Source organism: Eucyclogobius newberryi, unplaced genomic scaffold (genome assembly GCF_026437365.1).
Source record: "Eucyclogobius newberryi isolate DKJ021-1_F unplaced genomic scaffold, fEucNew1.0.hap1 SCAF_2, whole genome shotgun sequence".
In the NCBI taxonomy this organism is placed as follows: Eukaryota; Metazoa; Chordata; class Actinopteri; order Gobiiformes; family Gobiidae; genus Eucyclogobius; species Eucyclogobius newberryi.
Genome location: NW_027315834.1, coordinates 50,222,981 through 50,250,813, shown reverse-complemented (window position 1 = coordinate 50,250,813; position 27,833 = coordinate 50,222,981). Strand labels below are relative to the sequence as shown.

General features: G+C 50.9%; 2 protein-coding genes across 3 annotated transcripts in view; both read left to right on the top strand.

Annotated features, from left to right (window-relative positions):
- caprin2 (caprin family member 2) overlaps window positions 1–4,423 on the top strand; it is a 43,985-nt gene extending 39,562 nt beyond the window's left edge. Inside the window, exons 14-17 of the mRNA XM_072453552.1 lie at window positions 1,397–1,553; window positions 2,081–2,812; window positions 3,474–3,570; window positions 3,885–4,423. Coding sequence (XP_072309653.1) covers window positions 1,397–1,553; window positions 2,081–2,812; window positions 3,474–3,570; window positions 3,885–4,416 — 1,518 coding nt within the window. The 3' untranslated portion in view covers window positions 4,417–4,423. The remainder of the gene's footprint in view (window positions 1–1,396; window positions 1,554–2,080; window positions 2,813–3,473; window positions 3,571–3,884) is intronic.
- A 2,026-nt stretch (window positions 4,424–6,449) lies between these two features.
- The window catches only part of ipo8 (importin 8), a 28,751-nt gene continuing 7,367 nt past the window's right edge, over window positions 6,450–27,833 (top strand). Inside the window, exons 1-19 of one of the 2 annotated variants that reach the window (XM_072453347.1) lie at window positions 6,450–6,608; window positions 9,058–9,139; window positions 11,185–11,341; window positions 12,698–12,856; window positions 12,999–13,155; window positions 13,361–13,450; window positions 14,112–14,206; window positions 14,812–14,896; window positions 15,651–15,785; window positions 16,735–16,834; window positions 20,815–20,891; window positions 21,136–21,252; window positions 22,142–22,231; window positions 23,490–23,655; window positions 24,774–24,934; window positions 25,528–25,653; window positions 25,739–25,805; window positions 26,714–26,839; window positions 27,425–27,522. In XM_072453347.1, coding sequence (XP_072309448.1) covers window positions 6,525–6,608; window positions 9,058–9,139; window positions 11,185–11,341; window positions 12,698–12,856; window positions 12,999–13,155; window positions 13,361–13,450; window positions 14,112–14,206; window positions 14,812–14,896; window positions 15,651–15,785; window positions 16,735–16,834; window positions 20,815–20,891; window positions 21,136–21,252; window positions 22,142–22,231; window positions 23,490–23,655; window positions 24,774–24,934; window positions 25,528–25,653; window positions 25,739–25,805; window positions 26,714–26,839; window positions 27,425–27,522 — 2,172 coding nt within the window. In that variant the 5' untranslated portion in view covers window positions 6,450–6,524. Of the gene's footprint in view, window positions 6,609–9,057; window positions 9,140–11,184; window positions 11,342–12,697; window positions 12,857–12,998; window positions 13,156–13,360; window positions 13,451–14,111; window positions 14,207–14,811; window positions 14,897–15,650; window positions 15,786–16,734; window positions 16,835–20,814; window positions 20,892–21,135; window positions 21,253–22,141; window positions 22,232–23,489; window positions 23,656–24,773; window positions 24,935–25,527; window positions 25,654–25,738; window positions 25,815–26,713; window positions 26,840–27,424; window positions 27,523–27,833 lie in introns of both variants that reach the window. The other variant, XM_072453346.1, reaches the window with a different exon arrangement.

Here is a 27,833-nt window from a genome sequence, read left to right as displayed (position 1 = left end):
TCATGTGTCTAACGTGTAGTCTTCTTCTTCTTGTGTCTAACATGTAGTCTTCATGTGTCTAGCGTGTAGTCTTCTTCTTCTTCATGTGTCTAACGTGTAGTATTCTTCTTCTTGTGTCTAACATGTAGTCTTCTTCTTCTTCATGTGTCTAACATGTAGTCTTCTTCTTCTTGTGTCTAACATGTAGTCTTCTTCTTCTTGTGTCTAACATGTAGTCTTCTTCTTCTTGTGTCTAACATGTAGTCTTCTTCTTCTTCTTGTGTCGAACATGTAGTCTTCTTTTTCATGTGTCTAATGTGTAGACTTCTTCTTCTTCTTGTGTCTAACGTGTAGTCTTCTTTTATGTGTCTAACGTGTAGTCTTCTTCTTCTTCTTCTTCTTCTTCTTCTTCTTCTTCTTCATGTGTCTAACATGTAGTCTTCTTCTTCTTCATGTGTCTAACATGTAGTCTTCTTTTTCATGTGTCTAATGTGTAGACTTCTTCTTCTTCTTGTGTCTAACATGTAGTCTTCTTCGTCTTCTTTTGTCTAACGTGTAGTCTTCTTCGTCTTCTTTTGTCTAACGTGTAGTCTTCTTCTTCTTGTGTCTAACGTGTAGTCTTCTTCTTCTTCTTCTTGTGTCTAACGTGTAGTCTTCTTCTTCTTCTTGTGTCTAACATGTAGTCTTCTTCTTCTTCTTGTGTCTAACATGTAGTCTTCTTCTTCATGTGTCTAACGTGTAGTCTTCTTCTTGTGTCTAACGTGTAGTCTTCTTCTTCTTCATGTGTCTAACATGTAGTCTTCTTCTTCTTGTGTCTAACGTGTAGTCTTCTTCTTCTTCTTCATGTGTCTAACATGTAGTCTTCTTCTTCTTGTGTCTAACGTGTAGTCTTCTTCTTCTTGTGTCTAACATGTAGTCTTCTTTTATGTGTCTAACGTGTAGTCTTCTTCTTCTTCTTGTGTCTAACGTGTAGTCTTCTTCTTCTTCTTGTGTCTAACGTGTAGTCTTCTTCTTGTGTCTAACGTGTAGTCTTCTTCTTCTTCTTGTGTCTAACATGTAGTCTTCTTCTTCTTCTTGTGTCTAACATGTAGTCTTCTTCTTCTTCTTCTTTCTAACGTGTAGTCCTTATTCTTTTTCTTCTTCTTCTTGTGTCTAACGTGTAGTCTTCTTCTTCATGTGTCTAACGTGTAGTCTTCTTCTTCTTCTTTTGTCTAACGTGTAGTCTTGTTCTTCATGTGTCTAACATGTAGTCTTCTTCTTCTTCTTTTGTCTAACGTGTAGTCTTGTTCTTCTTGTGTCTAACATGTAGTCTTCTTCTTCTTCTTTTGTCTAACGTGTAGTCTTCTTCATGTGTCTAGCGTGTAGTCTTCTTCTTCTTGTGTCTAACGTGTAGTCTTCTTCTTCTTCTGCTCCTCAGAGTCCGGTGCTGCTCTCGGTCAAACCCGCTCAGTCTCGCTCGCCCGTTCAGACCTTCAGGACTCCGCCCTCCCGGCGAGCGCTGCCGTCCGCTCACTTCCACCGCGTTCACACGGCGAGTGCAAACCCGCCGCCCCTGCTACGACGCCCACTCAGACGTTTGGCGAGTGTGTGTGTGCGAGGGGCGTGGCTAAAGCGTGTTTGTGCCGCAGGTGGTTAAGGCGAGCCGAGCCCCGCCCCCTGCAGCGGCGCCCGGGGTGAGCAGCGTCGGCACTCAGACGCCGCCGGAGTTCGCGCCCCCGGAGGATGAACTGGGTACTACACGTCACAGAGAACGCCACGACACGACACAGTGACCGGTTCTGTGCTCGCCTCGTGAGAACGCCTCGGGTTCATGGGGAGTTTGGTGACTGTGTTTGTTCTCCACTTTATGCAGATTACAGCTTCCTGTCTCCCGGCCAATCAGGAGGAAGACCCGCCCAGGGCCCGGGACCCTTCTACGTCACAGTGAGTCAGTCCACCCCGGAACCATGTGCCGTGTGGTTCAGGTCTCGCCCCTGAACCATGTGCCGTGTGGTTCAGGAACAGTAACTTTAAGGTTCATTTAAACTCGGCACAAATGTGTTTAGTCAAAATTGCTCAACACAAAAACTTTGGTCCTTTTGAAGTTTTCACCTGTTTGAAGTATTTAAAGGAATAAGAGGATTTTTCGCTGATTTGAAAACTCGCCCCCCCACGCTCGCCCCCCCCACGCTCGCCCCCCCACGCTCGCCCCCCCACGCTCGCCCCCCACGCTCGCCCCCCCCACGCTCGCCCCCCCACGCTCGCCCCCCCACGCTCGCCCCCCCCACGCTCGCCCCCCCCACGCTCGCCCCCCCACGCTCCCCCCCACGCTCGCCCCCCCCACGCTCGCCCCCCCACGCTCAGCCCCCCCACGCTCAGCCCCCCCCACGCTCAGCCCCCCCCACGCTCGCCCCCCCCCACGCTCGCCCCCCCCCCACGCTCGCCCCCCCACGCTCGCCCCCCCACTCTCGCCCCCACGCTCGCCCCCCCCACGCTCGCCCCCCCCCACGCTCAGCCCCCCCACGCTCAGCCCCCCCACGCTCGCCCCCCCACGCTCGCCCCCCCACGCTCCCCCCCACGCTCGCCCCCCCACGCTCCCCCCCACGCTCGCCCCCCCACGCTCGCCCCCCCCACTCTCGCCCCCCCACGCTCGCCCCCACGCTCGCCCCCCCACGCTCGCCCCCCCACGCTCGCCCCCCCACGCTCAGCCCCCCCCCACGCTCGCCCCCCCACGCTCGCCCCCCACGCTCCCCTACCCCCTACGCTCCTCCTCTACGCTCGCCCCCCCACGCTGACGGGACTAGACGGGACAAGGCGGGACAAGGCGGGACAAGGCGGGACAAGGCGGGACAAGGCGGGACTGAAGCTTTGGTCAGTTTGAATGATTCTGTCGTTTCAGGAGGAGGAATATGAGCGAAACTTCAGAGGAGCCCACGAGGGTAAAACCACACCCCCAAACTCTGTCAGCCAATGAGAAACCTTTAATATATAAAACACATTCAAGTACACGGTCAAGTACACAGTAGACACAAGTACACGGTCAAGTACACGGTCAAGTACACAGTAGACACAAGTACACGGTCAAGTACACGGTCAAGTGCACATAGTTCTAATGAGGCAGAATAACGCCGTCTCGTCACTATTTTCTGTAGTAAATAGTGACTTGTACTTTCACATGGACAGTACTTGTACTCTTTAGTACTTTAACATGGACAGTACTTGTACTCTTTAGTACTTTAACATGGACAGTACTTGTACTCTTTAGTACTTTAACATGGACAGTACTTGTACTCTTTAGTACTTTCACATGGACAGTACTTGTACTCTTTAGTACTTTCACATGGACAGTACTTGTACTCTTTAGTACTTTAACATGGACAGTACTTGTACTCTTTAGTACTTTAACATGGACAGTACTTGTACTCTTTAGTACTTTCACATGGACAGTACTTGTACTTTCCATGTGACTGTAGAGCAGACCAGGTCTCAGAAGCGTCTCACGTTTGTGTCCACAGTCTCCTGGGACGACTCGTCTCTGAGTCCCGAGCGCTCGGACTTGGTCCTGGACTCTGGTCAGGGGGTCTCACTGCTGGGCGTGTCCGCTCTGCACAGGTCAGTCCCACGTCTCAGATCTTTATCCTGCTCGTCTAACTATTGTTCTGACCGCAGCTAACAATAGGATTGATATGGCCTTTTATAGGACGTTTGGGGTAACAAAGAAGAGTAGTTTGAGGGAAACTTAAAATGGTGTTAAGAAAAGCAGGACTATTATCAGGAGGCTCCGCCTGGTGGGCGGGGCTTACTCAGACGAGCTGGTCACATGGTCAGAACTGGTCCACATTTGGCCTCAAAGTATTGAAATGCCCAAAGGTCAAAGGGTTGTTTGGATTGACCCAGTTTGAACACATGTGACTCTCCCTCCGCAGCTCTGGCTCGGTGGACCCGTCGCTCCTGCCTCACCCTGTCCCCGCCTCTGCTGCCCTGCCGCACCTGCCGCCCGCCGCCGGCCCCCACGCGGCGCCCGTCCTGCCCCTGCCGCTGTACCCGCCGCCCCGGCCTCTGCGCGTGGCCTTCAGCGCCTCGCGCACCGTCAACTTTGCACCGGGAAACCTGGACCAGCCCATCGTGTTCGAGCAGCTGCACGGTAACCTGAGCGAGGCGTACGAGCCGCACACGGGCCGCTTCACCTGCCCCGCCCCCGGCACCTACGTCTTCCTCTTCAGCATCCTCAAGCTGGCCGTCAACGTGCCGCTCTACGTCAACCTGATGCGCAACGACGAGGTCATGGTGTCGGCGTACGCCAACGACAGCGCGCCCGACCACGAGACCGCCAGCAACCACGCCCTCCTGCCGCTGTACCAGGGCGACCGGGTGTGGCTCCGCCTGCACCGCGGCGCCATCTACGGGAGCACCTGGAAGTACAGCACCTTCTCCGGCTTCCTGCTGTACCAGGACTGAGCCGGGGGCGGGGCTGGGGGGCGTGGACAGGGGGCGGGGCATTTTTCAAGGCACTTTTGCTCCTCCGTCTCAACTAAACATTTGGACAATAACTTCATTATTACTGGACCTCAAACTGAAGCAGAAGGTTTAATGTTCTTTTTGGTTTCTTTTGCTGTAAAATGTTCATTGATTCTGGCGTTTGTTTTTTGTCATATTTCCAGCACTTCTTCAGTATTAAGTATTTCACAAAAACATAGCATGTATTTTCCTGGATCTTTGACAGCAATAAATCAAAAAAGATTTCCCAAAAACTGTAAAACAACAAAAACGAGAATGACCGTTTAGTGCCTTTTTTCTTTTGTCCAGAAACATTTTCATTGTTTGTTTTGCTCGTATTATAAATGGAACCTTAAGTTGAACGTTGAGTGGCTCTTTTCCTTTCTCACTATAAAATGTTGATTTACTTTTGCGACGTTTTAGTATTTGTTTGTCACAAGTGGAATTATTGCACTTTAGATTCTTGTGGTTTAAACTTTCATCTTGTTTCAAGTGAAAACGTTGGACTGAATTGTGCCTCGATCCGACTGAATGTGGAAAAAAAGCCTGAAACTAACGGTGTGGGACATGTGACTGTGGCCCAGACTGCGGCCCAGACTGCAGACTGTGGCCCAGACTGCGGCCCAAACAGCAGCTGGCCCGATGTTGAAGTCCAAAATGTGCCTAAAATAAAACATGAGCAATCGAGTTTGGTCTTTCATTTGTGTTTAACCTTTGAAAAGTGTTGTCAAAAAGAGAAGCAGGTTGAGCATTTGAAAAGAGGGACGAGACAGGGCTGTGCTTGGTCTCTCCTCCTTTTTACATTGTACTTGAACCATTGTTATAGAGGAAATGTATAGATCTATAGAGGAAATGTATAGATCTATAGAGGAAATGTATAGATAGAGGAAATGCAGTGATGTCACGTGGCTCCGTTATTGAGGACGGGAAGAAAGACGAGCTCGTAAACGTGGCAGAAACGGGGTGATTGGGCTGATACTGGACTCATCCTGGACCAAGATGGGTCAGAGTTTATCCCAAAAAACACGGAGCGAAGCCTTAAAACGCTGCACTGGACGCTAGGCTACTTGTAGCATAGTAGCCGAGGCAAAACTCCGTCTGTTTCCTGACGATTGGTGCGTTCGATTGCACTGCAAGACTGACCCATCTTGTGTCTAGGATGAGTCCAATATCAGTCCATATCTGACATCTTTCTGCCGTGTTTACGTGCATAATGTATTTAGCCTTGGCTACTAGCCACGCTACTAGTAGCATGTAAACACGCCAGAAAGATGGCAGATTTCGGCTCATATTGGAGTCGTACATGATGTATTTTACACTGATCGGTCACTGATCGGCCCCTGATCGGCCCCTGATCGGTCACTGATCGGCCCCTGATCGGCCCCTGATCGGTCACTGATCGGCCCCTGATCGGCCCCTGGTCGGCCCCTGGTCGCGCTGCGTTCACAGTTTGGACACTCCGAGTTTAATGGATTCTTAAATGTGTGTTTTGGTGCTCTGAATGCAAATAAAAGCCTGATTGTCAAAAACACACACCAGTCAGTGGTTCTCAACTGGGGGTCCGGGGCCCTCGAGGGTGTCTTTAAAACACAGCGTGGGACGCTTGAGATCCTGTGTTCGACCCAAACTGTTTTTTGTCTGTTATAAATGTTTTGTAATAAAGAACTTTGTCAATAAAAAACTAGTGGAATTCTGACTTCCGTGAGTTAGGACTGTATGATCTAGTGCCGACCAACATGGCAGATGTAGACACTTGTGTGAGTCCCGTCCACGAGGCGGCGCTCGCGTGGAGGAGGAACGCCGTAAACGTATTTACTTTGGTTTTACGCCACTTTCTCCTGCTCTGCGGCAGTGAGTCAAGTCACATGATCTGCAGACGCACTTCCTCTGGACAGAAACATCCGCCTCCGTCTGCAAACTGCGCTCGCGCTTTTATTGTGAAGCCAAACACCGGAAACTAGTCTGCGCGTGCGTCATGTCACCGGAGCCGCATCCGCGACGCGCCGCTGCTCCGGAACAACGTCAGGCCGCGGCAAAAGAACGCGCAGGTCCCGCTCCACCGAGGCCCAATGGACCCGAACCGGATCGTGCAGGCGCTGAAGGGAACCATCGACCCGAACCTGCGCCTGGCGGCCGAGAATGAGCTCAACCAGGTGGGTACGAGGCTCCGGCGGGGACGCGGAGGGACGCGGAGGCTCCGGCGGAGGCTCCGGTGGGGACGCGGAGGGACGCGGAGGCTCCGTTGGGGACGCGGAGGGACGCGGAGGGACGCGGAGGCTCCGGTGGGGACGCGGAGGGACGCGGAGGGACGCGGAGGGACGCGGAGGCTCCGGTGGGGACGCGGAGGGACGCGGAGGGACGCGGAGGGACGCGGAGGCTCCGGTGGGGACGCGGAGGGACGCGGAGGGACGCGGAGGCTCCAGCGGGGACCCAGAGACCCACAGCGGGCCAGGCGCAAGGAGAGGGCTGCTGCCGGGGGTGGAGGCTCGTCTCCCCGGGGCCGTGGGAAGTGTCCTGACCCGGGGAGATGGAACAAAAGGACAGAGTTCTGCGCTGGTCCCGCTGGAAAACCTCTGTCCCAGTTCTGTCCCGGTTCTGTCCCAGTTCTGTCCCGGTTCTGTCCCGGTTCTGTCCCAGTTCTGTCCCGGTTCAGTCTTGGTTAGTTTGATGTTTGATCTTAAATTAGATTTAGTTTCAGTTTCAAATTGATCTTAAAAAGTTCTTCTGATTAAAATATGAATTCTTAATCATCACAAAAGTTCAGGCGACGAAGGCGAAAAGAAGTTTTTTGAAATATCAGTTCCTCAAAGTTTGGAAAAAGTGTCATATTTCTGCAGATCAAAGTAAAAACTACTGCGGCTGAACATTTCTGTGAGTATTGGTCCAGTAAAAGTATAAAGTATAAAGTATCATTACTTTTAGATCCTCTTGTTGTGGGATGAAGATTGTTAGAACCTGCTTTGCTCCCAGAACCGCCCAAAACCTTTCAGATCCGTCCATCTTCTTCCTCTTCTCCGGGTCGCGGGGGCAGCAGTCTGAGCAGGGACTCCCAGACTTCCTCCTCCCCAGACACTTCCTCCAACTCCTCCTCCTCCCGAGGCGTTCCCAGGCCAGAGAGAGACATAGTCCCTCCAGCGTGTCCTGGGTCTTCCACAGGGCCTCTTCCCGGTGGGACATGCCCGAAACAGGAGGAGCAGCGGCTCTACTCCGAGCTCCCCCCGTGTGGCCGAGCTCCTCCCCCTATCTCTAAGGGAGCGCCCAGCCACACGGCGGAGGAAACTCATTTGGACCGCTTGTATCCGCGATCTTGTCCTTTGGGTCATTAAAGCTCATGACCAGAGGTGAGGTCAGAACATAGTGATCCAGAGCTTTGTCTTTGGACTCAGCTCCTTCTTCACCACAACAGTCCAACTGTCGATCTCACGCTCCATCAAGACCCCAAGATACTTGAACTCCTCCACTTGGGGCAAGGACCCCCCCACCCACCTGAAGAGGACAAGGACCCCCCACCCACCTGAAGAGGACAAGGACTCCCCACCCACCTGGAGAGGACAAGGACCCCCCCACCCACCTGAAGAGGACAAGGACCCCCCACACACCTGGAGAGGACAAGGACCCCCCACCCACCTGGAGAGGACAAGGACTCCCCACCCACGTGGAGAGGACAAGGACTCCCCACCCACCTGGAGAGGACAAGGACGCCCCACCCACCTGGAGAGAACAAGGACCCCCCACCCACCTGGAGAGGACAAGGACCCCCCACCCACCTAGAGAGGACAAGGACCCCCCCACCCACCTGGAGAGGACAAGGACCCCCCCACCCACCTGGAGAGGACAAGGACCCCCCCACCCACCTGGAGAGGACAAGGACCCCCCACCCACCTGGAGAGGACAAGGACCCCCCACCCACCTGGAGAGGACAAGGACCCCCCACCCACCTGGAGAGGACAAGGACCCCCCACCCACCTAGAGAGGACAAGGACCCCCCACCCACCTGGAGAGGACAAGCCACCTTTCTCCGGTTGAGAACCGTGACCTCTGATCTGGAGCTGATTCTCATCCCAGACGCTTCCCTCTCGTCCCAGTGCAGCTGCAGGTCCGGGTTTGATGGAGCCATCAGGACAACATCGTCTGCAAACAGCAGAGATGAGATCCTGTGGTCCCCAAACCGGACACCCTCCGACCCCTGACCACACCCTCCGACCCCTGACCGCACCCTCCGACCCCTGACCGCACCCTCTGACCCCTGACCGCACCCTCTGACCCCTGACCGCACCCTCTGACCCCTGACCGCACCCTCTGACCCCTGACCGCACCCTCCGACCCTTGACCGCACCCTCTGACCCCTGTCTGAGCCTTGAAATTCCGTCCACAAAAACTATGAACAGAACCGGTGACAAAGTGCAGCCCTGAGGAGTCCCTCACTGGGAACAGGTCTGACTTGCTGCAGTGACCACAGCTCCTGCTCCTGTCAGACAGGGACCGGACAGCTCTGAGCAAAGGGCCCTTCTGAAAAAATCCCCTTTTGACAAACACAAATGTTGCTCGTCCGATCTCCTTTTTGCCCCGAGTTAAATCCTTTTCTTTCTCTTTGTTTTTCAGTCATATAAAATCATCAACTTTGCTCCGACGCTGCTGCAGATCATCGTGTCGGAGCAGGTGGAGTTCCCCGTTCGTCAGGCAGGTGAGAACGACACGCCCGTTATCATTATCATTGTCATTATCATTATTATTATGGGAGGAGCAAGTTTCACAGTTTTATCACGGACGAAACATTGAGTGTCGAGCTCCTTTTGTCTAAATGTGTTTTTCACGGCTAAAGCTAGTGTGTGTGTGTGAGGGGCGTGGCTAAAGCTAGTGTGTGTGTGTGTGTGTGTGTGAGGGGTGTGGCTAAAGCTATTGTGTGTGTGTGTGAGGGGTGTGGCTAAAGCTATTGTGTGTGTGTGTGAGGGGTGTGGCTAAAGCTAGTGTGTGTGTGTGAGGGGCGTGGCTAAAGCTAGTGTGTGTGTGTGAGGGGCGTGGCTAAAGCTAGTGTGTGTGTGTGTGAGGGGTGTGGCTAAAGCTAGTGTGTGTGTGTGTGAGGGGTGTGGCTAAAGCTAGTGTGTGTGTGAGGGGCGTGGCTAAAGCTAGTGTGTGTGTGTGTGTGTGTGAGGGGCGTGGCTAAAGCTAGTGTGTGTGTGTGTGTGTGTGTGAGGGGCGTGGCTAAAGCTAGTGTGTGTGTGTGTGTGTGTGTGAGGGGCGTGGCTAAAGCTAGTGTGTGTGTGTGTGAGGGGCGTGGCTAAAGCTAGTGTGTGTGTGTGAGGGGCGTGGCTAAAGCTAGTGTGTGTGTGAGGGGCGTGGCTAAAGCTAGTGTGTGTGAGGGGCGTGGCTAAAGCTAGCGTGAACAGGAACCGTTTTGCCTCATTTCTTTGACTTCTCTGCATGTGAGGGGCGTGGCTAAAGCTAGTGTGTGTGGGGCGTGGCTAAAGCTAGTGTGTGTGGGGCGTGGCTAAAGCTAGTGTGTGTGGGGCGTGGCTAAAGCTAGTGTGTGTGAGGGGCGTGGCTAAAGCTAGTGTGTGTGTGAGGGGCGTGGCTAAAGCTAGTGTGTGTGTGAGGGGCGTGGCTAAAGCTAGTGTGTGTGAGGGGCGTGGCTAAAGCTAGTGTGTGTGTGTGTGAGGGGCGTGGCTAAAGCTAGTGTGTGTGTGTGTGAGGGGCGTGGCTAAAGCTAGTGTGTGTGTGAGGGGCGTGGCTAAAGCTAGTGTGTGTGTGTGTGAGGGGCGTGGCTAAAGCTAGTGTGTGTGTGTGTGAGGGGCGTGGCTAAAGCTAGTGTGTGTGAGGGGCGTGGCTAAAGCTAGTGTGTGTGAGGGGCGTGGCTAAAGCTAGTGTGTGTGAGGGGCGTGGCTAAAGCTAGTGTGTGTGAGGGGCGTGGCTAAAGCTAGTGTGCGCAGGAACAGTTTTGCCTCATTTGTCTGGGAGTGAATTGTTGCTTTCGTTGACGTTAGCCACATTAGCATCACATAGCATTTAAAAGAGGCTCAAACGGCGGCGCAGGAGCAGGTTCACAGACGACAGGGGGCAGCAGAGAGCTACTCAAGGTAAAACCGTACAAGAACTATCTTTATTTGACCCGTCGGACGTTAAACTTGATCCAGACGCAGGGGCGGACATGTTGGATTGTCTAACTCGGGTAAACTCTGAGTTCTGAAGTGTCGCCCGTGTTTCCGAGTATGAATTCCGACGTGTGAGAGTGTTTACGAGTCGGAGCTCGGAAAGTCCCCCTGGAACGCATCACAAGTCGGCGTTTGAAGTGATGAACGGGACGCGTCGCTAGTCGTGTCGTAGCATTGTAGCTACATTTTGTAGCTTTCAGGCGCTTATTGTTTTTTGTCACTTGAACTGTTGTTTAAAATGTTTACTTCACTTTTGGTCTTTCTTGCATTTTGTAACTTTAAATCAATCTTTTTGGTCACGTTTTTGTCGCTTTTATTGTTGTGTGCGTTTGCTGTTCGAGCGCTCGGTTAGCTCAGTTAGCTCAGTTTCAGTCCCCAGCCGCTCCATTTGTTTACACGTTGCTATGGTGATGGCCACAGCGTAGCGATATAGAACGTGACTAACTGCGGTCATACAAAAATAACATACTCCACTGCCATTAGCATATTAGCATATTAGCATACTCCCTGACCATGCTACACCAGCCACAGACGTTTGCGCTGGTGTTTGGAGATGAACGGTGCTTGTGTCTTTGTGTAGCGGCGATCTACCTGAAGAACATGGTGAGTCAGTACTGGCAGGACCGAGAACCTGCCGCCGGAGAAGCCCTGTTTCCCTTCAACATCCACGAAAACGACAGGCAACAAATACGAGAGAACATCGTGGAAGGCATCATCCGCTGTCCAGAGTCCATACGGTGAAAACGCTCCTCATGCTTGTGTCTCTTCCTCCTCGTACTTGTGTCTCTTCCTGCTCGTGCTCGCGTCTCTTCCTGCTCGTGCTCGCGTCTCTTCCTGCTCGTGCTCGCGTCCCTTCCTCCTCGTGCTCGCGTCTCTTCCTCCTCGTGCTCGCGTCCCTTCCTGCTCATGCTTGTGTCTCTTCCTCCTCGTGCTCGCGTCTCTTCCTGCTCGTGCTCGCGTCTCTTCCTGCTCGTGCTCGCGTCCCTTCCTCCTCGTGCTCGCGTCTCTTCCTGCTCGTGCTCGCGTCTCTTCCTGCTCGTGCTCGCGTCTCTTCCTGCTCGTGCTCGCGTCTCTTCCTGCTCGTGCTCGCGTCTCTTCCTGCTCGTGCTCGCGTCTCTTCCTGCTCGTGCTCGCGTCCCTTCCTGCTCGTGCTCGCGTCTCTTCCTGCTCGTGCTCGCGTCTCTTCCTGCTCGTGCTCGCGTCTCTTCCTGCTCGTGCTCGCGTCTCTTCCTGCTCGTGCTCGCGTCTCTTCCTGCTCGTGCTCGCGTCTCTTCCTGCTCGTGCTCGCGTCTCTTCCTGCTCGTGCTCGCGTCCCTTCCTGCTCGTGCTCGCGTCTCTTCCTGCTCGTGCTCGCGTCTCTTCCTGCTCGTGCTCGCGTCTCTTCCTGCTCGTGCTCGCGTCTCTTCCTGCTCGTGCTCGCGTCTCTTCCTGCTCGTGCTCGCGTCTCTTCCTGCTCGTGCTCGCGTCTCTTCCTGCTCGTGCTCGCGTCCCTTCCTGCTCGTGCTCGCGTCTCTTCCTGCTCGTGCTCGCGTCTCTTCCTGCTCGTGCTCGCGTCTCTTCCTGCTCGTGCTCGCGTCTCTTCCTGCTCGTGCTCGCGTCTCTTCCTGCTCGTGCTCGCGTCTCTTCCTGCTCGTGCTCGCGTCTCTTCCTGCTCGTGCTCGCGTCCCTTCCTGCTCGTGCTCGCGTCTCTTCCTGCTCGTGCTCGCGTCTCTTCCTGCTCGTGCTCGCGTCTCTTCCTGCTCGTGCTCGCGTCTCTTCCTGCTCGTGCTCGCGTCTCTTCCTGCTCGTGCTCGCGTCTCTTCCTGCTCGTGCTCGCGTCTCTTCCTGCTCGTGCTCGCGTCCCTTCCTGCTCGTGCTCGCGTCCCTTCCTGCTCGTGCTCGCGTCCCTTCCTGCTCGTGCTCGCGTCTCTTCCTGCTCGTGCTCGCGTCTCTTCCTGCTCGTGCTCGCGTCTCTTCCTGCTCGTGCTCGCGTCTCTTCCTGCTCGTGCTCGCGTCTCTTCCTGCTCGTGCTCGCGTCTCTTCCTGCTCGTGCTCGCGTCTCTTCCTGCTCGTGCTCGCGTCCCTTCCTGCTCATGCTTGTGTCTCTTCCTCAGGGCTCAGCTGACGATGTGTCTTCGCGCCATCATCCGTCACGACTTCCCGGGGCGGTGGCCTGGCGTCGTGGACAAACTGCAGGTGTATCTCCGCGCTCAGAACAGCAGCGGGTGGTACGGCGCGCTGCTCGCTCTGTACCAGCTCGTCAAGACCTACGAGTGAGTGGCGTTAGAGACGCTCGCTAGCGTTAGCATTCTGCACCGGCTGACGAAAGAAGTGACGACGTTAGAGATGTGTGCGTGATACTTTCCCTGTTGTGTCGTGTGTGTCCTGTGTAATGTGTGTGTGTTGTGTGTACAGGTACAGGAAGGCGGAGGAGCGTGAGCCTCTTTTAGCCGCCATGACTCTGTTTCTTCCTCAAGTTCAGCAGCTTCTGGTTCAGCTTCTGTCGGATGGAACCATTTTCTCTGTCCTCATCCAGAAGCAAGTGCTCAAGATCTTCTACTCACTCGTACAGGTACTTCTGCTGCTGCTGCTGCTGCTGCTGCTGCTGCTGCTGCTGCTGCTGCTGCTGTAGTAGTTGTACAGTGTAGCTGCTGTTCTGTGTATCTGCAGTATTCTGTGTATCTGCAATATTCTGTGTATCTAGGATGCGTGTTTGTGTGTTCTAAAAGCACAATATACTTTGTGTATTAAATTCTGCATAATATTTGTGTTTGCAGTACTCACTTCCTCTGAGGCTCATCGACAACACAGTGATGACGCAGTGGATGGAAGTTCTCCGACAGATCATGGACCGAGGCGTGCCTGTGGTACTGACCCGCTTTAGTCCTGGTTTAGTCCTGGTTTAGTCCTGGTTTAGTCCTGCTTTAGACCTGGTTTAGACCTGGTTTAGTCCTGGTTTAGTCCTGCTTTAGACCTGGTTTAGACCTGGTTTAGACCTGGTTTAGTCCTGGTTTAGTCCTGGTTTAGTCCTGCTTTAGACCTGGTTTAGACCTGGTTTAGACCTGGTTTAGACCTGGTTTAGACCTGGTTTAGTCCTGGTTTAGTCCTGGTTTAGTCCTGGTTTAGACCTGGTTTAGACCTGGTTTAGTCCTGGTTTAGTCCTGGTTTAGACCTGGTTTAGTCCTGGTTTAGTCCTGGTTTAGACTTGGTTTAGTCCTGGTTTAGACCTGGTTTAGACCTGGTTTAGTCCTGCTTTAGACCTGGATTAGACCTGGATTAGACCTGGTTTAGACCTGGTTTAGTCCTGGTTTAGACCTGGTTTAGACCTGGTTTAGACCTGGTTTAGTCCTGGTTTAGACCTGGTTTAGACCTGGTTTAGTCCTGGTTTAGTCCTGGTTTAGACATGGTTTAGTCATGGTTTAGTCATGGTTTAGTCCTGGTTTAGTCCTGGTTTAGACTTGGTTTAGTCCTGGTTTAGACCTGGTTTAGACCTGGTTTAGCCCCGGTTTGATTATTTTGTCTCGACAGGAGACTCTGGAGGTGGACGAGGACGACCGGCCGGAGCTCGCCTGGTGGAAGTGCAAGAAATGGGCCATGAGGATCATAACCAGACTCTTTGAACGGTACTGGACCTCCACAGAGACCGGATTAGTCCTGGTTTAGTCCTGGTTTAGACCTGGTTTAGATCTGGTTTAGACCCGGTTTAGACCGGGTTTGGATCTGGTTTAGTCCTGGTTTAGTCCTGGTTTAGACCTGGTTTAGACCTGGTTTAGTCCTGGTTTAGTCCTGGTTTTGTCCTGGTTTAGACCTGGTTTTGTCCTGGTTTAGATCTGGTTTTATCTTGGTTTAGTCCTGGTTTAGACCTGGTTTAGACCGAGTTTGGATCTGGGTTTGTCCTGCTTTAGTCCTGGTTTATGAATTTGTGCTTTTTGTTGACATTAGCATCGTTGGCACAACAGAGCTTCAGCTCCGTCAGCAGCACATATACTGTCCCCGGTGGCTCAGGTGGGACATTACACTGCAGCACATATACTGTCCCCGGTGGCTCAGGTGGGACATTACACTGCAGCACATATACTGTCCCCGGTGGCTCAGGTGGGACATTACACTGCAGCACATATACTGTCCCCGGTGGCTCAGGTGGGACATTACACTGCAGCACATATACTGTCCCCGGTGGCTCAGGTGGGACAGTGTCGTGTCCAACGCTTCACGTTGTGTTTCGCAGATACGGGAGTCCAGGGAACGTCACCAAAGAATACGCCCAGTTTGCCGACTTCTTCCTGAAAACCTACGCCGTGGGCCTGCAACAGGTAACACCCTATGGCCCCGCCCTCTGGCCCCACTGAGGTTCCCCCACCAACACCGTGCTGACGGTGTGAATGGTGTTTTGTGTTTCAGACGCTGCTGAAGGTGTAAATGGTGTTTTGTGTTTCAGACGCTGCTGACGGTGTAAATGGTGTTTTGTGTTTCAGACGCTGCTGAAGGTGTAAATGGTGTTTTGTGTTTCAGAGGCTGCTGAAGGTGTAAATGATGTTTTGTGTTTCAGATGCTGCTGAAGGTGTAAATGGTGTTTTGTGTTTCAGACGCTGCTGAAGGTGTAAATGGTGTTTTGTGTTTCAGAGGCTGCTGAAGGTGTAAATGATGTTTTGTGTTTCAGACGCTGCTGAAGGTGTAAATGGTGTTTTGTGTTTCAGACGCTGCTGACGGTGTAAATGGTGTTTTGTGTTTCAGACGCTGCTGAAGGTGTAAATGGTGTTTTGTGTTTCAGACGCTGCTGAAGGTGTAAATGGTGTTTTGTGTTTCAGACGCTGCTGAAGGTGTAAATGGTGTTTTGTGTTTCAGACGCTGCTGAAGGTGTAAATGGTGTTTTGTGTTTCAGATGCTGCTGACGGTGTAAATGGTGTTTTGTGTTTCAGACGCTGCTGACGGTGTAAATGGTGTTTTGTGTTTCAGACGCTGCTGAAGGTGTAAATGGTGTTTTGTGTTTCAGATGCTGCTGACTGTGTAAATGGTGTTTTGTGTTTCAGACGCTGCTGAAGGTGTAAATGGTGTTTTGTGTTTCAGACGCTGCTGAAGGTGGTGGATCAGTATCGTCAGAAACAGTATGTGACTCCTCGGGTGCTGCAGCAGTGTCTCCTTTACCTGAGCCAGGGCGTGTCACATTCACTCACCTGGAAACACCTGAAACCTCACGTACAGGTAAATGCTCATGTCTCTGGCAGGGTCAGGAGTTGTTTTGAAAATCCGTCAAATTTGTGGTTCATTTTATGGTGGCGAGAGGCCTATTAGTCTCGTAAGGCCGTGCCTAACGCACTCCTCCACTCATGCACGCCCCGTGCATACTAATTATACTAATTAGTTGTAGGAAAATGGAACATTACCGTTGTAAACGGGCGAAGCCCGTGCAAAAGTTCGCACTAAACGAGCACTTTACATTGGGATGACGACCGCAAAGCACTCATTTGCCCTAAGTAGCTCACAAATACGTTCCCCATCTCTTGCATGTTCCGTGCATATAAGCATGTAATGCAAAAATGTAACATTATTACTGTATAGAGGGCCAAAAACACAAAGTGGGCGGAGCCCACTCAAAATTAACGAAAGTACCCGTCAGTGACCAGGGACCCACACCATGAGGTAGGAAAGCTCGAAAATGTATAGTTTATGCTATTTGAAAAATGGGAAACATTGTTTTCGCATCGGAATATTCTTTCTTTTTCTCTTTCTCTTTCTCTTTCTCTCTTTCTCTTCTCTTTCTCTCTTTCTCTTTCTCTCTTTCTCATTCTAAAGCTCCTGCTCCTTCCTTCGTTTCGTCCATCATAAACAGCAAACAGGACATGCGTTTGTAAAAGTTGAGACTTTCTCACAAACTATTGGCAATTGCTTCTTGGGGCAAATTATTCAATGTAAATCAATGACATATTCGTTTTGTTGAGAAAATAAGCTTTAAAATGATGTATAACTTATGGGATTGACCACGGAAATAAAAGTTATGATGTCAGAATATTTGAGATATGGAAAATGCTCGCCGGCCTCAGGAGGATGTGACAGGTTAAACACGTTTTAGCTCATTTTACTCAAGTGTGGAAATGTCTCCCAAACAAATACAAAATAAATGAATTCCATATTTGCTGCTCAAATGTTCCAGATCCTGAACCAGGAAGTGATCTTTCCTCTGATGTGCTACAAAGACGAGGACGAGAAACTGTGGCAGGAAGATCCTTACGAGTATATACGCATGAAGTTCAGTGAGTACTTCTACTACTACTACTACTGCTACTGCTATATACGCATGAAGTTCAGTGAGTACTACTACTACTGCTATATACGCATGAAGTTCAGTGAGTACTTCTACTACTACTACTACTGCTACTGCTATATACGCATGAAGTTCAGTGAGTACTTCTACTACTACTACTACTGCTATATACGCATGAAGTTCAGTGAGTACTTCTACTACTAATCAAATCAAATCAAATCAATTTATTTTTGTAAGGCCCAAAATCACAACAACAGTTGCCTCTGAGGGCCACAGGGAGAAATGAATCAACAATGTCTGTGGTGGCGATGAAGTCAGACAATGTCTGTGGTGGCGAGGGACGATGTCCCAGGGTCCTCTGTCCTTAGACTCTCCTTCTCGGCCAGGAAAAACTACAAAAAAAACCTCTTTGGGAAAAAAGCGTAGAAACCTGGAGGAGTTCCAGTGAAGGAGAGATCCGACTCTCACAGACGGACAGACGGACACGAGGAGACTGGAGCTGGACCCACTCTTCAGGCAGAAGAGGGACCGTCTGAGGCGAACTGGACCCACTCTTCAGGCAGATGAGGGACCGTCGGAGTCGAGCAGGACCCACTCTTCAGGCAGATGAGGGACCGTCGGAGGCGAACTGGACCCACTCCTCAGGCAGATGAGGGACCGTGGGAGGCGAGCTGGACCCACTCTTCAGGTAGATGAGGCACCGTCGGAGGCGAGCTGGACCCACTCTTCAGGCAGATGAGGGACCGACTGAGGCGAACTGGAGCCACTCTTCAGGCAGATGAGGGACCGTCCACATGGGGCAGGGACCACTTCACCAGGAGAGGGACATCTGGGTCCACAGGTCCTCAGGAGTGAGAGAAAGAAAAAGAAGGCGGTGAACAGTTTGCAAGTGGAATTAAAAAATAAATATTGTTTGATAGCATAAGTAGTCAGAAGAAGAGGATAGTGCTCAAGCTGTCATACTTCCCCCAGCACAGTTACTCCTAGGGCAGCGTAGCTGAAGCTGTGGGTTTATCTTTCTGTTCCTAACTACTCTGACCATAAGCGATTTCGAAGAGGAACGTTTTAAGCCTGGACTTAAATGAAGAGACTGTGTCAGCATATTTAACATGGGTCGGGAGCTGATTCCATAACACAGGGGCTTGGTAGCTAAACGCTCTACCTCCTACAGTACTTTTAGAGACTCTTGGCACCACCAGAAGGCCGGCATTCTGAGAGCGAAGAGCTCTGTTTGGATGATATGGTTCTATAGCATCTTTGAGGTAGGATGGGGCCATGTCATTTATGGCTTTGTAGGTCAAGAGTAGAATTTTGAATTTGATTCTGGACTCGACGGGGAGCCAGTGAAGAGACTTCAGCACCGGCGTAATGTGCTCTCTTCTTTTTGTTCCTGTTAGTAATCTTGCTGCTGCATTTTGAACCAGTTGAAAGCTTTTTATGGAGCTTTTAGGACACGCTGCAAGCAGGGAGTTACAGTAGTCTAATCTAGTCGTTACAAATGCATGGATAAGTTTTTCGGCATCACTTTTAGGCAGGATTCTTCTGATTTTGGCGATGTTGCGCAAATGGAAATAGGCTGTTTTACAAGCTTGATTTATATGAGCTTTAAATGAGAGCTCCTGGTCAAATAAGACTCCAAGGTTTCTTACAGTAGAACTGGAGGCTACACTGACATTGTCCAGTGTGACTATCTGCTCAGATAGAGCGTCTCGTAGATGCTTAGGACCAAGCACAATGACCTCGGTTTTTTCAGGGTTAAGAAGCAGGTAGTTTAGTGTCATCCAGGTTTTTATCTCCTTCACACAAGTACTAAGTCTGTCTACTTGATCGCTCTGATCAGGTTTCATTGATAAATACAGCTGAGTGTCGTCTGCATAGCAGTGGAAGTTAATGCCATGTGACCTGATAATGTTGCCTAATGGTAGCATATAAAGAGTAAACAGAATTGGACCGAGTACCGAACCCTGTGGCACACCGTAAATTACTTTAGAGCTTGGTGAGGAGCTCTGGTTTACATTAACAAATTGGAACCTATCAGATAGATAGGATTTAAACCAGCTGAGGGCTGTTCCTCCAACACCTACATCACATTCTAACCTCTGCAGTAGAATGTTGTGGTCGATGGTGTCAAACGCTGCGCTGAGGTCCAACAGAACCAGGATTGAGACCAGTCCATCGTCAGCGGCTAATAACAAATCATTTGTGACTTTAACTAGTGCAGTTTCAGTGCTGTGGTGGGCTCTGAACCCTGACTGGAAAACTTCAAATAAGTTATTGTCCTGCAGGTGGCGACAAAGCTGTTTTACTACAACTTTTTCAAGGATTTTAGAGACGAAGGGAAGATTTGAAATAGGTCTGTAGTTTACCAATAGGTCGGGATCTAGATTAGGCTTTTTCAGAAGAGGTTTAATGACTGCATGTTTGAAGGACTGTGGAACATAGCCACTTTCTAGTGAAGTATTTATTATATTAAGAATAGGGTCTATAATTAGGGGAAGAATGTCTTTGAGGAGTCTGCTTGGAATGGGGTCTAGGACACAAGTTGAGCTTTTAGAGGACATAATGGCTGAAGTTATCTCTGCTTGATCAACAGCTGTGAACCTTTCTAAGTTTACAGGTGGATTTATATGGGACGTTAGATTTACAGCTTGGGCTAGTTCAGGGCTAATAGCGGGGGTAATTTCATCTAATTTATCTCTGATTGTTTTTATTTTATTATTAAAAAATAGGAGGAAATCATCAGAGCTAAGTGTAGCTGGGATTGAGGGCTCTACTGCACTGTGACAGTTTGTTAGCCTAGCTACAGTGCTGAAAAGGAATTTAGTGTTACTTTTGTTGACTTCTATTAGATTTGAATAATATCTGGTTTGGGCCTTACGCAGAGCCTGCTTATAGGACAGCAGGCAACTTTTCCATGCTTTTAGGGATTCTTCGGTGTGAGAGCGACGAAATAATCCCTCTAACTTTCTAACTTTTTGTTTATGTGAACGCAGTTCTTGGTTGTACCATGGGGAGGCGCGCTTTGGCCTAATGACCTTCTGTTTTAACGGCGCGACAACGTCAAGAGCAGACTTCAGAGAATTCATGGTCAAGTCGACACATTGATCACTTAAACTGGGACTAAAGCTGTTCTCAGCAGGATCACATGACATGTCACTGAATATTGGCTCTATTATTTCTTTGAATTTTGAGATAGATTTTTCAGATATTGTCCTTTTCATTATAACTTTATTTTGTGGGACTGGATGATCTTTAAGAATAAACTGAAAGGTAATTAGGAAATGATCTGACAATATAGGGTTTTGAGTGAGACAATGAGGTCATTAATCTCTGTTCCATACGTTAGGACAAGATCCAGAGTGTTCTTGTGAGTGTGAGTCGGTTTATTTACATTCTGAGTGAAACCAATGCTGTCTAACAAGGCGCTGAAGGCATTACTGAGAGCGTCATCACTCATGTTCACGTGGATATTAAAGTCTCCAACTATAACTATTTTATCCCAGGCTAACACTAAGTTTGATATAAAGTCAGAAAACTCTGTTAAAAACTCTGAGTAGGGACCAGGAGGTCGGTAGATAACTATGAACAAAACTCCTTTTTGGTTTTTCATATTTGGACATGTGATTGACAGCATAAGGCTTTCAAATGAGTGAAATGCATTGTTAGTTTTAGGGCTCATGAGTAGGCTTGAGTGGGAGATCACTGCCACACCACCACCTCGGCCTGTGCTCCTGGCAGTCTGAAAGTTAACATGGGTGGGTGGGGTGGACTCATTTAGTCTGACGTAGTCGTCTTGTTGAAGCCACGTTTCAGTTAGTACTACTACTGCTACTACTACTACTACTACTACTACTACTGCTACTGCTATATACGCATGAAGTTCAGTGATTACTACTACTACTGCTATATACAGCGAGTACTACTTCGACGACCATGCCCTCTTTCATATCTTTTGTGTGTTTGCGTCAGACTTGTACGATGACCACGCCCTCCCGGCCACGGCAGCTCAGGGGCTGCTGTGTAAAGCTGCTCGCAAACGCAAAGAGGTGACACTTCCTGTTTATTCACATTAGTGGTTGTTATTTAAATGATGATGAATGAAGGGCATAATAATAATAATAAATATAGCCGCAAGCGGCGATGATCGGCCCTCGCCACGCCGCAAGAGATATACATATTATGCCTATTTCTAACCTTATTTTAACTTTACTTATTTTGTATGTATCTGGAGCTATTCGTTGTTTTGTTGTTATGTTGCTTATTAACATAAAAACTGATATTTTGTGCCAGGTTCTTCCTCAGATGATGGAGTTCTGCCACCAGATGCTCTTGAACCCCTCTGCTGACCCCCGCAGGAAGGACGGAGCACTGCACTGTGTGGGAACTTTGGCCGAGCTCCTCCTCAAGGTACAGGGCCCCCTGTGACCCGGGCCCCTCACTACAGCGCCCCCTGTGACCCGGGCCCCTCACTACAGCGCCCCCTGTGACCCGGGCCCCTCACTACAGCGCCCCCTGTGACCCGGGCCCCTCACTACAGCGCCCCCTGTGACCCGGGCCGACCCGGGCCCCTCACTACAGCGCCCCCTGTGACCCGGGCTGACCCGGGCCCCTCACTACAGCGCCCCCTGTGACCCGGGCCGACCCGGGCCCCTCACTACAGCGCCCCCTGTGACCCAGGCCCCTCACTACAGCGCCCCCTGTGACCCAGGCCCCTCACTACAGCGCCCCCTGTGACCCGGGCCCCTCACTACAGCGCCCCCTGTGACCCGGGTCGACCCGGCCCCTCACTACAGTGGCCCCTGTGACCTGGGCCCCTCACTACAGCGCCCCCTGTAACCCGGGCCAACCCGGGCCCCTCACTACAGTGCCCCCTGTGACCCGGGCCAACCCGGGCCCCTCACTACAGTGCCCCCTGTGACCCGGGCCCCTCACTACAGTGCCCCCTGTGACCCGGGCCCCTCACTACAGCGCCCCCTGTGACCCGGGCCAACCCAGGCCCCTCACTACAGTGCCCCCTGTGACCCGGGTCCCCCACTACAGCGCCCCCTGTGACCCGGGTCCCCCACTACAGCGCGCCCTGTGACCCGGGCCCCTCACTACAGCGCCCCCTGTGACCCGGGTCGACCCGGGCCCCTCACTACGGCGCCTCCTGTGACCCGGGTCGACCCGGGCCCCTCACTACGGCGCCCCCTGTGACCCAGGCCCCGCCCCCTGTGACCCGGGCCCCTCACTACTGTTCACGAGCAGAGGGTGTGGCCTGGTGTGAGACTTAACCCTTTCCTCTCTTCTCTGACAGAAGCGGGCGTACAGGGAGCAGATGGAGATGATGTTACAGAACTACGTGTTCCCGCTGCTGAACTCTCCTCTGGGTTACCTGCGTGCACGGGTGAGTGCCCCAGCTCACCTGGGTTAACTGCGTGGGCGGGTGAGTGCCCAGCTCACCTGAGTTACCTGCGTGGGCGGGTGAGTGCCCAGCTCACCTGGGTTACCTGCGTGGGCGAGTGAGTGCCCAGCTCACCTGGGTTACCTGCGTGGGCGGGTGAGTGCCCAGCTCACCTGGGTTACCTGCGTGGGCGGGTGAGTGCCCAGCTCACCTGGGTTACCTGTCTGTTTATAATAGAAAAATGATGCCAAAAGCTTAAAAATTACATTTCTAAATAAGTTCGCCGTAGTGATCCTCTGCAGTCGTTTCGGATGCTTCCTGGTCGTACCCGTTGCCGTAGTGACTGTGTGTTGGGTGCTTCCTGTTTGTACCCGTTGCCGTAGTGACTGTGTGTTGGGTGCTTCCTGTTTGTACCCGTTGCCGTAGTGACTGTGTGTTGGGTGCTTCCTGTTTGTACCCGTTGCCGTAGTGACTGTGTGTTGGGTGCTTCCTGTTTGTACCCGTTGCCGTAGTGACTGTGTTGGGTGCTTCCTGTTTGTACCCGTTGCCGTAGTGACTGTGTGTTGGGTGCTTCCTGTTTGTACCCGTTGCCGTAGTGACTGTGTGTTGGGTGCTTCCTGTTTGTACCCGTTGCCGTAGTGACTGTGTGTTGGGTGCTTCCTGTTTGTACCCGTTGCCGTAGTGACTGTGTGTTGGGTGCTTCCTGTTTGTACCCGTTGCCGTAGTGACTGTGTGTTGGGTGCTTCCTGTTTGTACCCGTTGCCGTAGTGACTGTGTGTTGGGTGCTTCCTGTTTGTACCCGTTGCCGTAGTGACTGTGTGTTGGGTGCTTCCTGTTTGTACCCGTTGCCGTAGTGACTGTGTGTTGGGTGCTTCCTGTTTGTACCCGTTGCCGTAGTGACTGTGTGTTGGGTGCTTCCTGTTTGTACCCGTTGCCGTAGTGACTGTGTGTTGGGTGCTTCCTGTTTGTACCCGTTGCCGTAGTGACTGTGTGTTGGATGCTTCCTGGTCGTACCCGTTGCCGTAGTGACTGTGTGTTGGGTGCTTCCTGTTTGTACCCGTTGCCGTAGTGACTGTGTGTTGGGTGCTTCCTGTTTGTATCCGTTGCCGTAGTGACTGTGTGTTGGATGCTTCCTGGTCGTACCCGTTGCCGTAGTGACTGTGTGTTGGGTGCTTCCTGTTTGTATCCGTTGCTGTAGTGACTGTGTGTTGGGTGCTTCCTGTTTGTATCCGTTGCCGTGGTGACCCTGTGTCCTCCACAGTCGTGCTGGGTGCTCCACTGCTTCAGCCCGCTGCGTTTCCATGACGAGCAGGTTCTTCGCAGCGCGGTGGAGCTGGTGAAGCAGGACCTGGTGGAGGACAAAGAGATGCCCGTGAAGGTGGAGGCGGCCATCGCGCTGCAGACGCTCGTGTCCAATCAGCAGCAAGGTCAGAGCCCCGCCTCCTTCTGCTCCGTCCTCCTCTTTATCCTGATGATTCATCCGTCATATTTAAGTTATTGATCTATTTTTATTCTGTCTCTTTCTCCCGTAATATTTAAGTTCATATTTTTTGCTGTTGTGATTCTGGGCGTTACAAAAATAAATTGATTAGAATTTTTTTATAATATTTATTTTTACATTTTCATATTTTGTTTTTCATTAAAATAATTAACAATATTCCTGGATTTGTATTACATGCACATATTTTACTTGTAATATTGTTTTCTTAATAGTTTCAGTTTGTTTTTCAGAATATTTTCTTTATTTTTAGTGTTTTAAGTTTTTTTACATGTTAATTTAATGTAACACAGTATTTTAATATATATTCAGACAAAACTCATATTTTTTGCTTTTATTATTTACTGTGTTTTTTCACTTTTATCTATAATAAAACCTATAATTATAATCCTAGTATTTTCCTGTATAATCAGTGTTTTGTCCCGTGTGTATACGCGTTTTATCCTGTGTGTATACGCGTTTTGTCCCGTGTGTATACGCGTTTTGTCCCGTGTGTATACGCGTTTTGTCCCGTGTGTATACGCGTTTTGTCCCGTGTGTATACGCGTTTTGTCCCGTGTGTATACGCGTTTTGTCCCGTGTGTATACGCGTTTTGTCCCGTGTGTATACGCGTTTTGTCCCGTGTGTATACGCGTTTTGTCCCGTGTGTATACGCGTTTTGTCCCGTGTGTATACGCGTTTTGTCCCGTGTGTATACGCGTTTTATCCCGTGTGTATACGCGTTTTGTCCCGTGTGTATACGTGTTTTGTCCCGTGTGTATACGCGTTTTGTCCCGTGTGTATACGCGTTTTGTCCCGTGTGTATACGCGTTTTGTCCCGTGTGTATACGCGTTTTGTCCCGTGTGTATACGCGTTTTGTCCCGTGTGTATACGCGTTTTGTCCCGTGTGTATATGCGTTTTGTCCCGTGTGTATATGCGTTTTGTCCCGTGTGTATACGCGTTTTGTCCCGTGTGTGTATACGCGTTTTGTCCCGTGTGTGTATACGCGTTTTGTATACTTAAATATTCAGTATTTGCAGTATTTCCTGTGTGTTTTCCGTCCAGCTAAAGTTCACATCCGCCCGTTCATTCGGCCGGTGATGCAGGAGCTGCTTCACGTCGTCAGGGAAACGGAGAACGACGATCTGACCAACGTCATCCAGAAACTCATCTGCGAATACAACCAGGAAGTGGCCGCCATTGCCGTGGAGATGACGCGCAACCTGGTACGAGTGCTAATGCTGCTAGTGCTAATGCTGCTAGTGCTGCTGATGCTAATGTTGCTAACGCTAATTCTGCTAATGCTGATTATACTGCTAATGCTGCTAATGCTACTAATGCTAATGCTGCTTAGGCTACCTATGCTAATGCTGCTGATGCTACTTATGCTAATGCTGCTAATACTGCAGACGCTACTTATACTAATGCTAATGATGCTGCTTTTCCTACTAGTGCTGATGCTAATGCTGCTAATACTGCGGATGCTATTTATGCTAATTCTGCTGATGCTAATGCTGCTAATCCTGCGGATGCTACTTATGCTAATGCTGATGCTGCTGATGCTGACATTAGTACTAAAGGTAGTAAAATGGTAAACATAGTATAAATAATCCAGCCTTGAACAGTTGAGGCTCTAATGCTGAGGACATGTGTCTCCATGACGACGAGGCGAGAATCCTCTTTAAAGAGAAATGTACTACAGCGTTATGAAGCCAGGGGGCGACATCAGCCGTGCTCATTCAGATGCTAATCAGTGGTACTCACCCATTACACGTGACCGCGAGCACGTGACCACTGACGTTCTGCCCCTCTGCTCCAGGCTGAGATCTTCACTCGGGTTCTTCAGAGCGACGAGTACGAGGAGAGCGAGGACAAGACGGTGATGGCCCTGGGTTTGCTCAGCACCATGGACACCATCCTGACCGTCATGGAGGACCACGCAGAGGTAACTCCAGGCAGCAGGTCAAACATCATGCTCTTGACCTTTGCTCTCGTGATGGTTTTGGAGCTCCAGCTTGTCCATGTTTCAGATCACGCAGCAGCTGGAGGCCATCTGTCTGCAGGTGATCGGGCTGGTGCTGCAGAAGCCTGTCATAGGTATGGCAGGTGGGTCCAGAACACGCCTGCACAACACACCTGCACAACACACCTGCACAACACACCTGCACAACACACCTGCACAACACACCTGCACAACACACCTGCACAACACACCTGCACAACACACCTGCACAACACACCTGCACAACACACCTGCACAACACACCTGCACAACACACCTGCACAACACACCTGCACAGCACACCTGCACAACACACCTGCACAACACACCTGCACAACACACCTGCACAGCACACCTGCACAACACACCTGCACAACACACCTGCACAACACACCTGCACAGCACACCTGCACAGCACACCTGCACAGCACACCTGCACAGCACACCTGCACAGCACACCTGCACAACACAGAACGCACCTGCAGAACACACATTTAAAACACAATTTCAACAAAATAAATGTTCCCGTGTATTTGTACGTAAACACTGGATGAGGGCAACATGGTTGCTAGGCAACACTTGTGGAGTCATATTGAAACTACTCATTAAGCAAGATATCGCAAATATTATATTTAATTTCTTGGAGCAGTATGTTGATACGTCTGTGATCGGGCGTTGAACCCGTGACTCGTCTGTGATCGGGCGTTGAACCTGTGACACGTCTGTGATCGGGCGTTGAACCCGTGACACGTCTGTGATCGGGCGTTGAACCCGTGACACGTCTGTGATCGGGCGTTGAACCCGTGACACGTCTGTGATCGGGCGTTGAACCCGTGACTCGTCTGTGATCGGCCGTTGAACCCGTGACTCGTCTGTGATCGGGCGTTGAACCTGTGACTCGTCTGTGATCGGGCGTTGAACCCGTGACTCGTCTGTGATCGGGAGTTGAACCCGTGACTCGTCTGTGATCGGGTGTTGAACCTGTGACTTGTCTAATGTGCAGAGTTCTACGAGGAGATCCTGTCCCTGGCGTTCGGTCTCACGTGTCAGAGCGTCTCTCCTCAGATGTGGCAGCTCCTCGGGGTTTTGTACCAGGTGTTCCAGCACGACTGCTACGACTACTTCACCGGTACAAACTCCCCCTGAGGTTGTGGGTTCTCCTCCCCGTGTGACTGTGGCTGAGTGGTTCTCCTGAGGTTGTGGGTTCTCCTCCCCGTGTGACTGTGGCAGAGTGGTTCTCCTGAGGTTGTGGGTTCTCCTCCCCGTGTGACTGTGGCAGAGTGGTTCTCCTGAGGTTGTGGGTTCTCCTCCCCGTGTGACTGTGGCAGAGTGGTTCTCCTGAGGTTGTGGGTTCTCCTCCCCGTGTGACTGTGGCAGAGTGGTTCTCCTGAGGTTGTGGGTTCTCCTCCCCGTGTGACTGTGGCAGAGTGGTTCTCCTGAGGTTGTGGGTTCTCCTCCCCGTGTGACTGCGGCAGAGTGGTTCTCCTGAGGTTGTGGGTTCTCCTCCCCGTGTGACTGTGGCAGAGTGGTTCTCCTGAGGTTGTGGGTTCTCCTCCCCGTGTGACTGTGGCAGAGTGGTTCTCCTGAGGTTGTGGGTTCTCCTCCCCGTGTGACTGTGGCAGAGTGGTTCTCCTGAGGTTGTGGGTTCTCCTCCCCGTGTGACTGCGGCAGAGTGGTTCTCCTGAGGTTGTGGGTTCGACTCTCTCTGTTGCAGACATGATGCCTCTGCTACACAACTACGTGACGGTGGACACAGACATGCTCCTGTCAAACCCCAAACACCTGGAGGTCATCTACAGCATGTGCAAGAAGGTACCTGCTCTCACCACAGGGGGCGCCACTATGTCGTGTCTGGCTCATTTAGATTGATGAAATAATGACATTTTCTTAGAAAACAAGCAATTAATTGTGATTAAGAACATTTCAATTGTTTTGATTGATTGTTTTTTTTATAGATTGACAGAATGTTTTATAAAATTATTTCATCCACTAAATGCACCAAATGTTTTGAATTATAAAAACACTACAAAATAAGATGTTTTTTTATTTTAATTCATTTGTTTGATTAAATCTTTGATGAACAAACTTCTAAACTATTCAAAGAAGTAGATTTAAAACATGTT